Here is a 13084-nt window from a genome sequence, read left to right on the forward strand (position 1 = left end):
ATTTAAATTGAGTTAAATTTGTGTTAAAATAATTTTTTTTTTACATTGAGTTAAATTTTGAGTCAAACAAATTCTTAATATCTTAATAAGTCTGATATGTCTAAATTTGACTCCACCCATTTATAACCCCAAAATCCAAATATAGAATTAAAAGAAAGAGACATGTATCAAATCACACAACCCCTATCAGTTCCACCCTAAAAGTCCAATCTAAAATTAAAGGAAAGAGATATGTATCAAATCACACAGTACCTGTGAGTACCAAACAATAGAGCCTATTGTTGACTTTCACTCTATGGTTTAAAGTTTTACTCTATGGTTTAAAGTGGAGGAAACTTGAACATGCTATTTAGGATATACATAAATTAACCATGCATACAAAGGAAGTATAGACTTATCATTTACATTTACTTTAAATTAATTAATTGAACTCAATAAACTCTACTTTATCCAAATCAACATGAACACAGTACACTAGTCTTAAAAAAAAAATACTATTTGAATTTGAGCAGAAAAAAAGAGTTAAGAAAAAGTTGTTTACCATTTCATTTTGAAAATATGAGGGGAAGGTGTTAGGTTGGTTAATGAAAGTCCAACAAAAGAAAGTTAAAGAGCATTGAATGCATTTTACAACTTCTTTGGACACACACACCACTTGCCTTCTTACTACTTCACTTCTTCCACTGCTCATTTCCTCTATTCTCCATCCAAACTTTTCTTCTATATATTCTCTATCTCATCATTCTTACTTACTCACTTCATCTTTTGCTTCTTCTATACTTTCACTTTCCTTTATTATATGTATCTTTTTTCAGCCATGAATCCTTCTGAGCAATTTGTGGAACATGGAATATCTCAACAGGTACTCATTTTCCTCCTCCTTTTGTTTTCTACATTATGAAGTTTTGACTATGGAACTATCACCCCTTAAATACTTGCATGTTGTCTTGTCAACATTCTTTAGTGAACAATTTTGTAAATAGTCATTTTTGAGTGAGTGTCTTTCATGTTTGTCATTTGTTCTCTTAAATGTTTAAGGTTGTGAAACTTCCATGAACATGTTTTATACTTGGAGCTAAATAGGGTTTCAAACATTGCATTGACAATTAGTGGATTAGTATTACTTGCATTGAAACAATATGTGGTTAGTCTAAGTGGTAATGGTAAGAGAGTCAAACACCTTAAGCAAGTGGTCAGGTGTTCGATTTCTGATTCTGACGTATGGAGAAAACTCATTTGGAGGGGGAGGGGAGAATTCACTTTTGTGTGCCCAACAGATTCTTAATGTATAAATTTTATTTACTGTCATATAGAATCTAAGGAAAGTTAAATGTGTATATACAATATATATGATTAATTTCTTATGCTTGGTTTCATGTACCAGAATTTAAAGAGGACATCTTGTGTAAATGTGCTTACTTTGGCTTACCAAAGTCTTGGAGTAGTCTATGGTGACCTTAGCACTTCTCCTCTTTATGTATACAAGACCTCATTCTCAGGGAAATTGAGCCTCAAAGAAGATGATGAGGAAATTTTTGGAGTGCTTTCATTTATTTTCTGGACATTTACCATTATTGCTCTCTTCAAATATGTTTTCATTATGATGTCTGCTGATGACAATGGGGAAGGTACAATCTTCAGTCATGATTATGATGCTTTTGGTGTGTGTCTGTTTAGTTCCTTTGACTTTTAATTAAGCTGTTTAAGTCAAGTCAATTATAATTACTTATCAAGAATGCATTATTATTTTGCTAATCACATTCTTACTCACCAAAATTCACATAAATGACCTTTGAATATATTTTGCTTTTCCATATGGATAGAAAAATGACAAAAGCAATAATATTTTATGCCATTAACTATAAAGCACTCACACAATCTCAGACACTAGACACGACACTCACACGTAGACACTTATAATAATTTAAGATAAGGAAAGTAATTGAATATATCGGTGTTGTTTTGGTGTCGGACACTGAAACGTGTCAGACACTAGACACATATTCAATCTGAAGTGTCGGTGCTACATAGGTTATTAATTAGTTCTCTTTGACTTTATATAATTATGAGCATAATTTTAGTTCTTAATCATGTCTAACATGATTAATTATTAATTAATTAGTAAAGAAAGTATTTCAAGATTAATTTAATAACTCTAAGTTACTACACCACATTTTGACAATATAAATTTCATGTCATGTACTTCAACTATTGTCTCTAACTGGTACAAATCAAGAGAAATCTCTTGGTCCATGAGATTCTAAGAATTTCTTTTGTTCCTTAAGATAATTAGTTAAATCTTTGTTAGAATCAATTGTTGACTTATTATGCAGGAGGAACCTTTGCATTATACTCACTTCTCTGCCGACACGCGAGACTAAGCATTTTGCCTAATCAACAACCTACAGATGAGAATTTATCAGCTTATTCAACAGAAAATTCTGCAGATACATGGCAATCTTCTCTTTTGAAGCTGTTCTTTGAAAAGCACCCTAGGTTCCAGAAAGGACTTCTGATCTTTGTTCTGTTGGGAACATGTATGACAATTGGTGATGGTGTGATTACTCCTGCAATATCAGGTAGTTCATCAGGAGCAGCCTCTCCTCAGATTCTATTATGATGTTTACTTCATGATTCCTGTAAGCTATCACCTTCAGCTCTTGCTTGTACAAGTAAAATGGAGCTTGGTCTTATTTAAAATGAAGTATGTCATCAATCATTGGCATTTTCATCGAAACGCATATTCATTCCTTAAATTATAGCTTTAAGGCTCTGTTAGGCAGACCAAACAGCTAGCTTATAGCATATAAGTTCGTATAGCATTTTTTGAGATGTTACTTTATGTAATGTTTGGCCTTATAGCTCATAGCGTCATATTCTCTCTCATTTTTCCCCTCATTATCGTAATTAAAAACTGTTAAATATTAATTAAAAATATACTTTTGTTGTTTTATATTTATATTAGTTAATTAGTTCAACCGCGAATTTTACCAAACAGTTCAAATCCAACCTACTAGTTTATCTGTCATCCAGTACTTTTTACCAAATAGAGCTTTAGCTGATTACTAATAGCTAGAAATGATTATTTCTCATTAATATTATCAGACAAAACCACATTTAAGATTAAACAGTTGAACTGTTCAAAGAAAATATACTTATTCAAGAGTTGATCTTGTACAAAGTTTTGTATCTATTTATCCTTTGGGTCAATGACCATCTTTTATGCCTCATTTCAGTATTTTCAGCAGTTTCAGGAGTTCAAGTTAAAATAAACCAACTCCATGACAGTAAGCCAACAAAACTTGTATCATTACTACTATTATATCTATTCAATGCACAATTTTAAACTCTACATGATGATTTGCGCAGATTACGTTGTTATAGTCTCATGTATCATTTTAGTTGGCCTTTTCTCCATTCAACATCATGGAACACATAGAGTTGCCTTCATGTTTGCCCCAGTTGTTGCAGCATGGCTTTTGTGTATCAGTGGTATTGGTATATACAACATATTCCGATGGAACAGACAAGTATACCGCGCACTTTCTCCACTCTATATGTTGAGGCTTCTCAAAACCACTGGCATTGAAGGATGGTTGTCATTAGGTGGAGTGGTACTTTCAATCACAGGTACTATAAGTTAGTTAATTTTGTTAGCAGCTAAAAAGCTATGAGATTAATTTTCTATGGTGATACTGTCTTAGGGGTGGAGACAATGTATGCTGACATGGGTCATTTTTCTGCACTCTCAATAAAGGTGAATTTAGAGTATACAGTAAGGTTTAGATATATTTTTGGCCCCTATAAATATACCATATTTTGCTTTTAGTCCCTATGAAAACATTGTTTTGTTTCTAATCCTCGCAAATATACCATAATTTGCTTGGTCCTTCATTGTTTTTTAGTCTATGAAAGATTTGTTTATATAGGAATTGATCTCTGTAATGTCTTTATTCACTTCAGTCCTTATTATCCATGTCATATATGAGGGACTAAAATCAAATATGCTACATAATACAGGGATCAATTCCAACATAAACAAATATTTTAGAGACTAAAATAAAATAACAAGGACCAAAAACAAATAATTACAAGGACTAAAAATAAAAAACAGTATATTTGCAGGGGGCAAATAGATATTTAAATCTATAGAACTAATTAACTAACTTGATCCAAGTATGTTAGTCTACCATACAAAAAATGAAATATGCTCAACAGTTTTTCTCTTAATCTCAGATAGCTTTCACATGTTTAGTATATCCCTGCCTAATTTTGGCATACATGGGTGAGGCTGCATTTCTCTCTAAGCATCATTATGACATTCAGAGAAGTTTCTACAAAGCCATACCAGGCAAGGATTTACTACTTTAAGAAGCCACAAAAATGTCAATATTATTTATAAGCTCTCTAGTTTAACTGTGCCACAATTTTTTATGCAGAAGCTGTATTTTGGCCAGTTTTTATAGTGGCCACTTTTGCTGCTGTTGTAGGAAGTCAAGCAGTGATTTCTGCAACTTTTTCTATCATAAGCCAGTGCTGCGCATTAAATTGTTTTCCTCACGTCAAGATTGTTCATACTTCTAGAAAAATATATGGACAGATTTATATTCCAGAAATCAATTGGATATTAATGTGCCTTTGTTTAGCTGTCACAATTGGCCTAAGGGATACAAACATGATGGGTCATGCATATGGTACAATCCTTTTCCATTGTGTTCACTTACTACAATATTTGAAGGTTTAAATACACTAAAAATATACCACTTTTGGATTTTAGTTCCTGTAATTTTTTGTTTACCTTTTTATCCTTGCAAATATACTACTTTTTACTTTTGATTCATGTTGTTTTTTGTTTTAGTCCCTATAAAATTTGTTCATATTGGAACCAGTCCCTGTAATGTCTAATATTCATTTTAGTCTTTACGTAGCACATATTGGAAGGACAAAAATCAAATACTCAATATATTAACATGAAAAAAATTTACAGGGACTAAAGCAAAACAACAATGACAAAAAACAAAAGTGGTATATTTGCAAGGATTAATAAAAATAAAAGAAAATTAGAGGGACTAAAAGGCAAAAGGTGATATATTTTTGATATTTAAACTTATTTGAATTTATAAAGTATTGAAAACTAAACTTAAACTATTTTTATGGGTTTGTAGGTCTGGCTATAACAACTGTTATGTTTGTGACAACATGCTTGATGACACTAGTAATCATCATTGTTTGGAAACAAGGGGTAATAAAAGCACTTACATGTTTACTATTGTTTGGATCTATTGAACTACTTTACATCTCAGCTTCTGTCTGCAAAGTCCATGAAGGAGGGTGGATCCCAATTTTGCTATCTTTCTTTATTATGGCCATAATGTACACATGGAACTATGGAGAAATGAAAAAACACCAATTTGATGTGGAAAACAAGGTCTCAATGAATAAGATGTTAGCCTTAGGACCTTGTTTAGGCATGGTCCGCGTCCCTGGAATCGGACTAATTTTCAGTAATCTTGTCTCCGGTATCCCTGCAATTTTTGGTCATTTTGTTACAAATTTACCGGCATTCCATCAGGTGTTGGTTTTTGTATGTGCTAAATCAGTTCAAGTCCCTTATGTCAGTGAAAATGAAAGATTGGTCGTTAGTAGGATCGGTCCGAAGGAGTACCACATGTTTCGTTGCATCGTCAGATATGGTTACAAAGATATGCAACAAGAGAACTACAATTTTGAGAATAAATTGGTATCTGCAATAATACTGTTTATAGAAATAGAAGAAAGTGTTCGAGAACAAACACAAGAATTAACTATAGATGATGGAAACATAAATGTGGAAGACCTTGATGCTTCACAACATACTTTGATGAATAGGTCATGTTGTGAAAAAAAATTCTTACCATTTTCATGTGATGGACAAAATCTTCATCAAGAGTCCTATAAAGTTGAGTCTTTGCAGATTTTAAAAGCCAAGGAGTCAGGTGTCACTTATATAGTTGGACATTCCTATGCAGAAGCAAAAAAATCATCTTCCATTCTAAAGAAATTTGGAATAGATTTTGTTTATGCTTTTCTAAGCAAAAATTGTAGAGATCCTGATATTATGTTGGAAGTAGCTCATACTTCTTTGCTAGAAGTTGGTATGGTTTATCATGTCTAATTCTAACCTTATTATACTGAGGTATTTGCATAGAAGAAAAATAGATAGTTTGTAAATGTTGGTCATAAACATTAACAATGACTTCTACTAGCCAATGATTAAAGATCATTAGCTTCTAGGTTTTTCATCATTGATCTCTAAGTGTCTTTGATTCTGGATCTAAGAATGTAATTCAAAAAAGTGTTTCATACAAGAAGAGTAGAATATATATATATATATATACATTATACACTTTGTACTTTTACGAATCAGATTTTTGTGCGGTGACAACTTAGTGACTGTACAGAATCACACCGTGTTAGCCGTCCAATCAAAGAATAGACGGTCTAGATTTAGGATCGAAATGTTTGTTTAAAAAATCGTAATCTGCCTTAAAATTGAGACCGTCTGATCTTGATTAAACGATCGAGATTAGTGTGATTGCATGTAGTCACACTGCATGTAATCCAAATCCGTATTTTTACTCCACCTTTACTCTATATAGAAATATACTTGTTGAGATATGGAGTAATCATTAGAAGCATAGCAGTTACCAACAAAATTTTGGTAAATATCTTTTAAGTTTCCATAATCATGTTGGTTGTTGCTATTCCTAAATGAAAAGGTTCATACACATCAAAACCATTAACTATGTTTTGTTCAAAGCATTGAATTTACATGATCGTAGAGTCATCTACAAATGATTCTATATTATTTGGCATATTGTATTGAATGCAGTGAAATAGACAATGCTCGGATAGGAGGAAACACTTAGTGAAGAGACAAAATAAAGGGGCTATATCCTGCAACAAAAATAAAAGAAATTGTTACTTACTACACAATAATAAAGGTACTTTTTACCCATCAAATTGACCTCTCGAGCTTTAGATAAACTAATGCTTAGTTTTCCTCCTAGATTTAGATCATGTAGTGCTAAGTTGTGTCCAATATCTTAAAAAGATAATGTATACATTTATGATTCGTTTAATCTGACATCATAAAAGAGAGAATATGAATAAGTTATAATATTTTATCTCAATTCAGTATTTTATAAACTAACTTTATATGATAAGTTAATCCAGAACTAGGTTAGAAATCAAGATACAGTAAAAACGGTAATTTACTCGATTACTTTTATACAATATAATTTTAAATATTAAATTAAAATATAGTAAAATATAAAAATAAAAATAATTTATAAAATATAATTTAAAATATAAAAATGTAAATCTAATCAAATATAAAATATAAAAATAATTGATACAAGGATAATTTTATCTTTTTATATAATTTAATAAATTAGTATTCAAAATTATAAAAATATATAAATTAATTGAAATTTTAAAATAAATATCATTTGTTTACAAGAATATTTATGCCGTATACTTATAATATATATCATATCTTTATTTATATTATAACAAATAAAATAGAATTATTTAATTTCTCATATTTTTTTACAAAACTTTAAATTATTTATTTAGTGATTTTAATTGATAGTTTGAAATATAATATTATTTCATTACTTATTTAATTTTTTAATATTTTTGTTAATTTCTAATATTTAAAATATAATAAGTTAATTTAGAAAAAAACCAATACGTAGTTATTCACGATGGTAATTTTATTATTTAAATATAATATATATTATATTGATGAGATGTGTATCAAATATATGACAAAATAAAATATTGTTGTCACATTGATTACCACGTACATATATGAATATGATAATTGTTTATCATGTCACTGTCTTATTATATCATTTTTCAGATATATATATATATATATATATATATATATATATATATATCATGTCTTAAACCGATTCTTAATGTTTATTGGGAAGATAACATGGAGAGTTTTCTACTTGTCACCTCCACCTATAACATTTCACTCCCCAATACACTTAAAGAGACTATTTTATCTTTTTTATTATACATAAAAAGTTGATTTTTATTTTATTTTTAATCATATATTCGAAACTTTAGCAAAAATTATTAGAAAATTTTCAAAACTTTGGTTGATTATAAAATTTTTGAAAAACAAAATGAGTTTACTTTCGAAAGTTTGAATTAATTTGTAACTTTTGTAATATAATTTATTGTATTTATAAAATATTTTTGAAACTTTCACCTCCAACAAAAGTTTTGAAATGTAATGTTTCGGAACTTTAAAAAATTTAAAACATAGACTTTTTCGAAAGTTTCAAAAACCAAATTTTCAAAAGGTAATTTTACATTTCAAAACTTTTGGAGAAGATGAAAGTTTCATAAATTTAGAATTTTACCCAAATTTTTGAAATGTACATTTTTTTCAAAATAGTAACATTATTTTTTTTGAAATTTTCTATTCTAGAATTTTCTATTTTTATTTCGAAAATTTTCCTTCTCAATTTTTGAATTTCCTATTTCAGAAAATTTGTATTGTTTTGAAATTTTTTATTTATTTTTTTTGAAAAACTGAAAAATTATGTTTTAAATTAATCAAAAAAATTTGAAAATTTAAATTAATTTGAAATTTTCAAAGCTACATTTAACATAAATTTAAGTATTTTCAAAAATTCAAAACATAAATTTTTCGAAAGTTTCAAAAACTAAATTTTTTAAAATTTTGAAAATTTAAGTTTGCATTTCTAAGAAAATAAATGTAATTTTGAACATTAATTTAATTTGTTACTCGATTTATTATAATAATAATAATTATTATTATTATTATTATTATTATTATTATTATTATTATTATTATTATTATTGTCAAATTGAGATCTTGGCATTGTTATATATGCAATACAACCAGATTTTGATAAGCATGTATTCCAAGTTTTACACGGTGTATCAATTTTTTTGCGGCATGCACTTCTTTATGATGCCAAATATATTATTCAATATTAATTTATTATAAATTATTAATTTTTAAGCCATATAATCTTATACATAATTCCGATGTCTTGGTTAATTTGTGTTACTATTTTATTTCATGTATGAATTTGAGGCTTCAGTTTCGAGGTTGAGACTACTAAAGTGATGTTAAAAGGACATCTGCTTATCAGAACAAATCTTATCATCCATAGAAATAATTTAAGCAGACTTGTTTAATATGAGTATTTTAATTATTAAAGGTTTAATGTGATAAATGATTTTACGTAAAAGTGAGTTTGTGTCACTTAGAAATAATTAATTAGGAGACATGTATAATCAAATAATAGAGTTTCTCTATTATATGAAGAAAAGAAAAAGGTGAATAACTATTATATTTGAATGCAATGATGGTAACCGAGTGTTATTTAAACGAGAATAAATTTGCGATTAAATTTATTTATATCCCTCTATTGAGAAAATATTCTTACATAATATGATCCTTCTAATTAGAAGTTATCCAAGCAGACTTTTATATAAATCTACATGAAAATTTATTTTTCTTTAATGACATCGTTTAGAAATCTAAATAAACATGTGTAATTTATTATAGATGTCGAATTTGTGGGTATAAACTTGACAATATAAGATATATTGATTAAAGATGTCATAGTCAATATTCCTTAATAGAAGAAACTCGTGTCTTTTTTATTTGTGAGATATGTCTATGTTTATTATTTGAAAAATAGACACCTAATTTAAAGGTAAAAAATAAATTTGATCAATCTCTCACAAAACTAAAAGCTAGTGATAAAAATCGAATAGAATGAGAATTAATTAACCAATTGAAATTAGTATTACTGTTTGTGATCGGAGATCCCACGAAGAAGGTTCATATGGGTGAAAACAAGTCACTTGTTAGTTCTATTAGTATTACTGTTTTTATTGATTCTTATGGTGTAAAGAGTGCTAGACTACATTATTAAGAAGATAAACTTTAAAACTTTTAGTAGTTTTCATATCTCTTAAAAGTAGTAAACGAGTTGCAGCATTATATGAGTTGCAGCATGCAATGAAATCACCTAAATGTGTGTCAAGTGTGGTGCTTGCATGAGATTATAACAAAATCTCTAGAACACTCGTGAATATCAGGCGTGCGCACAACCTATTTGTGCAATCCAACGTCAATGATGAAAATTGTAGGGTTGAAGTATAATTAGTAGACCTCTAGCATACACAAAGGGTGTATGGTTTATAAAACTTGTTTCACCAAGTCACTATGTGTTAAGTTTTATTAGTTTATGTTTGGTGCATAGCCCAAAAGACACCCAATTTGACGCACTCCAACTTGTTAATCCATTTTCAACTTATTTTTAATGTTTTAATATTTTTAAAACACGTGGGAGATTGTTGAATATTATGATATTTCAAAAGTATTTAAAAATTAATTAATTAAATAATGCAATAATATTATTGTTGACCATCACTTACAATTGATAAATTTAATTTGATTTTATTTAATCATTTTAATTGGTTTAATTGGTTTTGAACGTTAATTCATTTTCTTGTTTAAGCCTTCCAAAAAAAGTAACTGAATGTGTTAAATTGGATTATATATAGGATATATATTAATGTTCCCAAATCTTATTTTATTCCGGAGAGAGAAATATTCGTTGCAGAGATTGAACTATGAATCTTCTACGTATAACTCCTTTGATGTTCCAAATCAAACCACTAAAGTAAACAATATCATTTTTTAAATATCAAAACATTGAATAGACATATTCCTAAATTTTATTTTATTTTTATTCTTTAACAAATTTTCTAACAACACTTATTGACATTTCTTTAAAATATTTTTTTTTGTAAATGTTGGTATAAAACATCAACAGTGACTACTACAACTCAATCATCATAGTTCAATCAATTGTAAATTTTTTCATCAATAATCTCTAGGTGTCTTTGTTGTGTATCTAGGAATGCAACTGATTGATCTTTGACGATTGGCTTCTAGTAGTCGATATTAATATTTTACTAGAATATAACCCGCGCGTTGTGCGGAATATGTATACTTCATCATATTAGTAGTTGTGAATAAGATTTTAATATTTCAAAAAATAATATAATCTACTTATTTAGTTTGTAGAGTATTTTTTTCAAGTGAATTTATTTGAGTAATTATTATATATGAGTTGCCAAATACACATTTGAAAATATGTAAAATGTTTTGCATAGTGAAGATCATCCTACAAATAAAATTCATAAATTATATTTAGTGTTAAAAATCTTAAAAGTATTTTAATAAATATTAATATATGTAATTATCTACCACAAAATCAAATTAATCATGCTCTTTTTTTGTTGTCAAATCTAAATTTATTGTCAAAATATTGTTAGAAAATTATAAAAATGAGTTTGTCATTTAATATTCATTTTATTACAATCATGTCAAAGAAGTAAAAAATCTAAATTCCAATATTTTAAGTATGAGACTACTATACAACATGATTTGAGAATTTTCACAAACAACTCGTATGTACGGTTGAGTAAAGGTAAAACATATGTAGAAACTTAAAATTGGTAGTATTTTAAAAAAAATTGACAATATAAAACATCTCCGTAAAAAAACCACAAATACTTTTTTAATATAAATAGTACATAGTTTTCTCTCGAACACACAATACTAACACTCATATAAAGCTGAATGTGGACAATCTTCTTTGTCTTTTGAGGAGCCAATACACTTTCATGTCATAAATGAATTAAAATATGTCTGCAAAAACAATACTCTAACTAAGAACAATCAAGATTTTGAGAAAAATGAGCAAATAGGTATAATATGTTACAAAATACCACTCATTCAAAAGTTGTGTAAAAAAAAAGAATTTTCCAACTATATCTACTTTTTTGAAAATAATTGGGTTCCAAAGAGATTTTCTTTTGAGTTGATAAAGTGGAGTTGTGAAAACTTACATATGCAGAATGTTTTCTCATGACAGAACTTTTAGATGTGCCACATGAGCTTTTAGGTGGCACAATATTTGATGAAGATGTAGGAGTCTATTTTAATATATATAGTCTATTTTAATAAATTTTTATCTAAAAGAAAAAAGTTTGAAAACATGTAATGATGGAGGAAGAGATGGAGAAACCTTTAAAATGACGCAATATATTAATTGATAGTTAAAACATGAGAAGAACTGTTATCATTAATGATGGAGGAAGAACCGTTATCAATAATGATGGAATAACAATGAATGTCGAATAACTGATAAATGATATTTACTGTATTGTAATTTGTAACTTATGACATATGAATAGTTTTATCAAATATTATATTAAAAAAATGTAATAAAAAATAAATTGCAAATATGATAATAAGAAAGAGGAAGAGTATTTGTTAGATATGTTACATCAGATTTCTTTTGATGTGAGAATATTATTATATAAATTTTTCTCTGAGTCCATATCAGTAATAAGTATAATAAAAAAATATATAAAAACAAATTGTTGGCCTAACTCTAAATTATATCTCTCTATTTGATTTAAATATTAATTTTACTTATCTAATAAGTGACATGTGATATATTTTGCAGATATTATAGATTTCATTAAAAAATATTTTTTTCCAGTAATGATACTATGCAATATTTAATTTGAAGATGTTTATGGATGAATAACCGTTATCAATAATAATGGAGGAGCAATGAGTGTCAAATAATTGATATTTATTTTATTGTAATTTATAACTTATGACACATGAAGAGTTTCACAAAATATTGTAATTTATAAGAATATTTTATAATTTTAGTCATTTATAAATCTATTATAAAATAACTTATAAAATAATTTGATAATAATATAAATTATAAATTATTATCAAATTGTAAAATAATATATAAATTTTAAATTTATTATAAATAATTGTAAAATAATTTTATAATTTATAAATTTATTAAAAATTATTACCATTGGTAAATGACTAATAATATTATAAAATAATTTATAAATTTATTATAAAATAACTTATAAAATAATTTGATAATAATATAGATTATAAATTATTATCAAATTGTAAAATAATTTATAAATT

The 13084-nt window shown here is 27.4% G+C and overlaps 1 protein-coding gene across 1 annotated transcript; it reads left to right on the plus strand.

The window, feature by feature from the left end:
- Positions 1-641: 641 nt before the first annotated feature.
- On the plus strand, positions 642-6398 carry LOC101502326 (potassium transporter 1-like). The gene is made up of 9 exons (XM_004515170.4): positions 642-862; positions 1385-1628; positions 2334-2579; positions 3237-3287; positions 3370-3630; positions 3705-3757; positions 4237-4351; positions 4440-4694; positions 5166-6398. Exons 1-9 carry the CDS (start codon positions 800-802, stop codon positions 6152-6154), a joined length of 2277 nt encoding a protein of 758 aa, XP_004515227.1. The 5' UTR covers positions 642-799; the 3' UTR covers positions 6155-6398.
- Positions 6399-13084: the final 6686 nt, after the last annotated feature.

Source organism: Cicer arietinum, chromosome 8 (assembly GCF_000331145.2).
Source record: "Cicer arietinum cultivar CDC Frontier isolate Library 1 chromosome 8, Cicar.CDCFrontier_v2.0, whole genome shotgun sequence".
In the NCBI taxonomy this organism is placed as follows: Eukaryota; Viridiplantae; Streptophyta; class Magnoliopsida; order Fabales; family Fabaceae; genus Cicer; species Cicer arietinum.

What these genes read in the sequence shown, in the direction of transcription:
- LOC101502326 (XM_004515170.4), top strand. Translation starts at nt 800, where the DNA reads ATGTATCTTTTTTCAGCCATGAATCCTTCTGAGCAATTTGTGGAACAT. An exon ending in AACATGGAATATCTCAACAG is followed by an intron (nt 863 to 1,384) that starts GTACTCATTTTC and finishes TTCATGTACCAG; the next exon opens with AATTTAAAGAGGACATCTTG. An exon ending in AATAAACCAACTCCATGACA is followed by an intron (nt 3,288 to 3,369) that starts GTAAGCCAACAA and finishes TGATTTGCGCAG; the next exon opens with ATTACGTTGTTATAGTCTCA.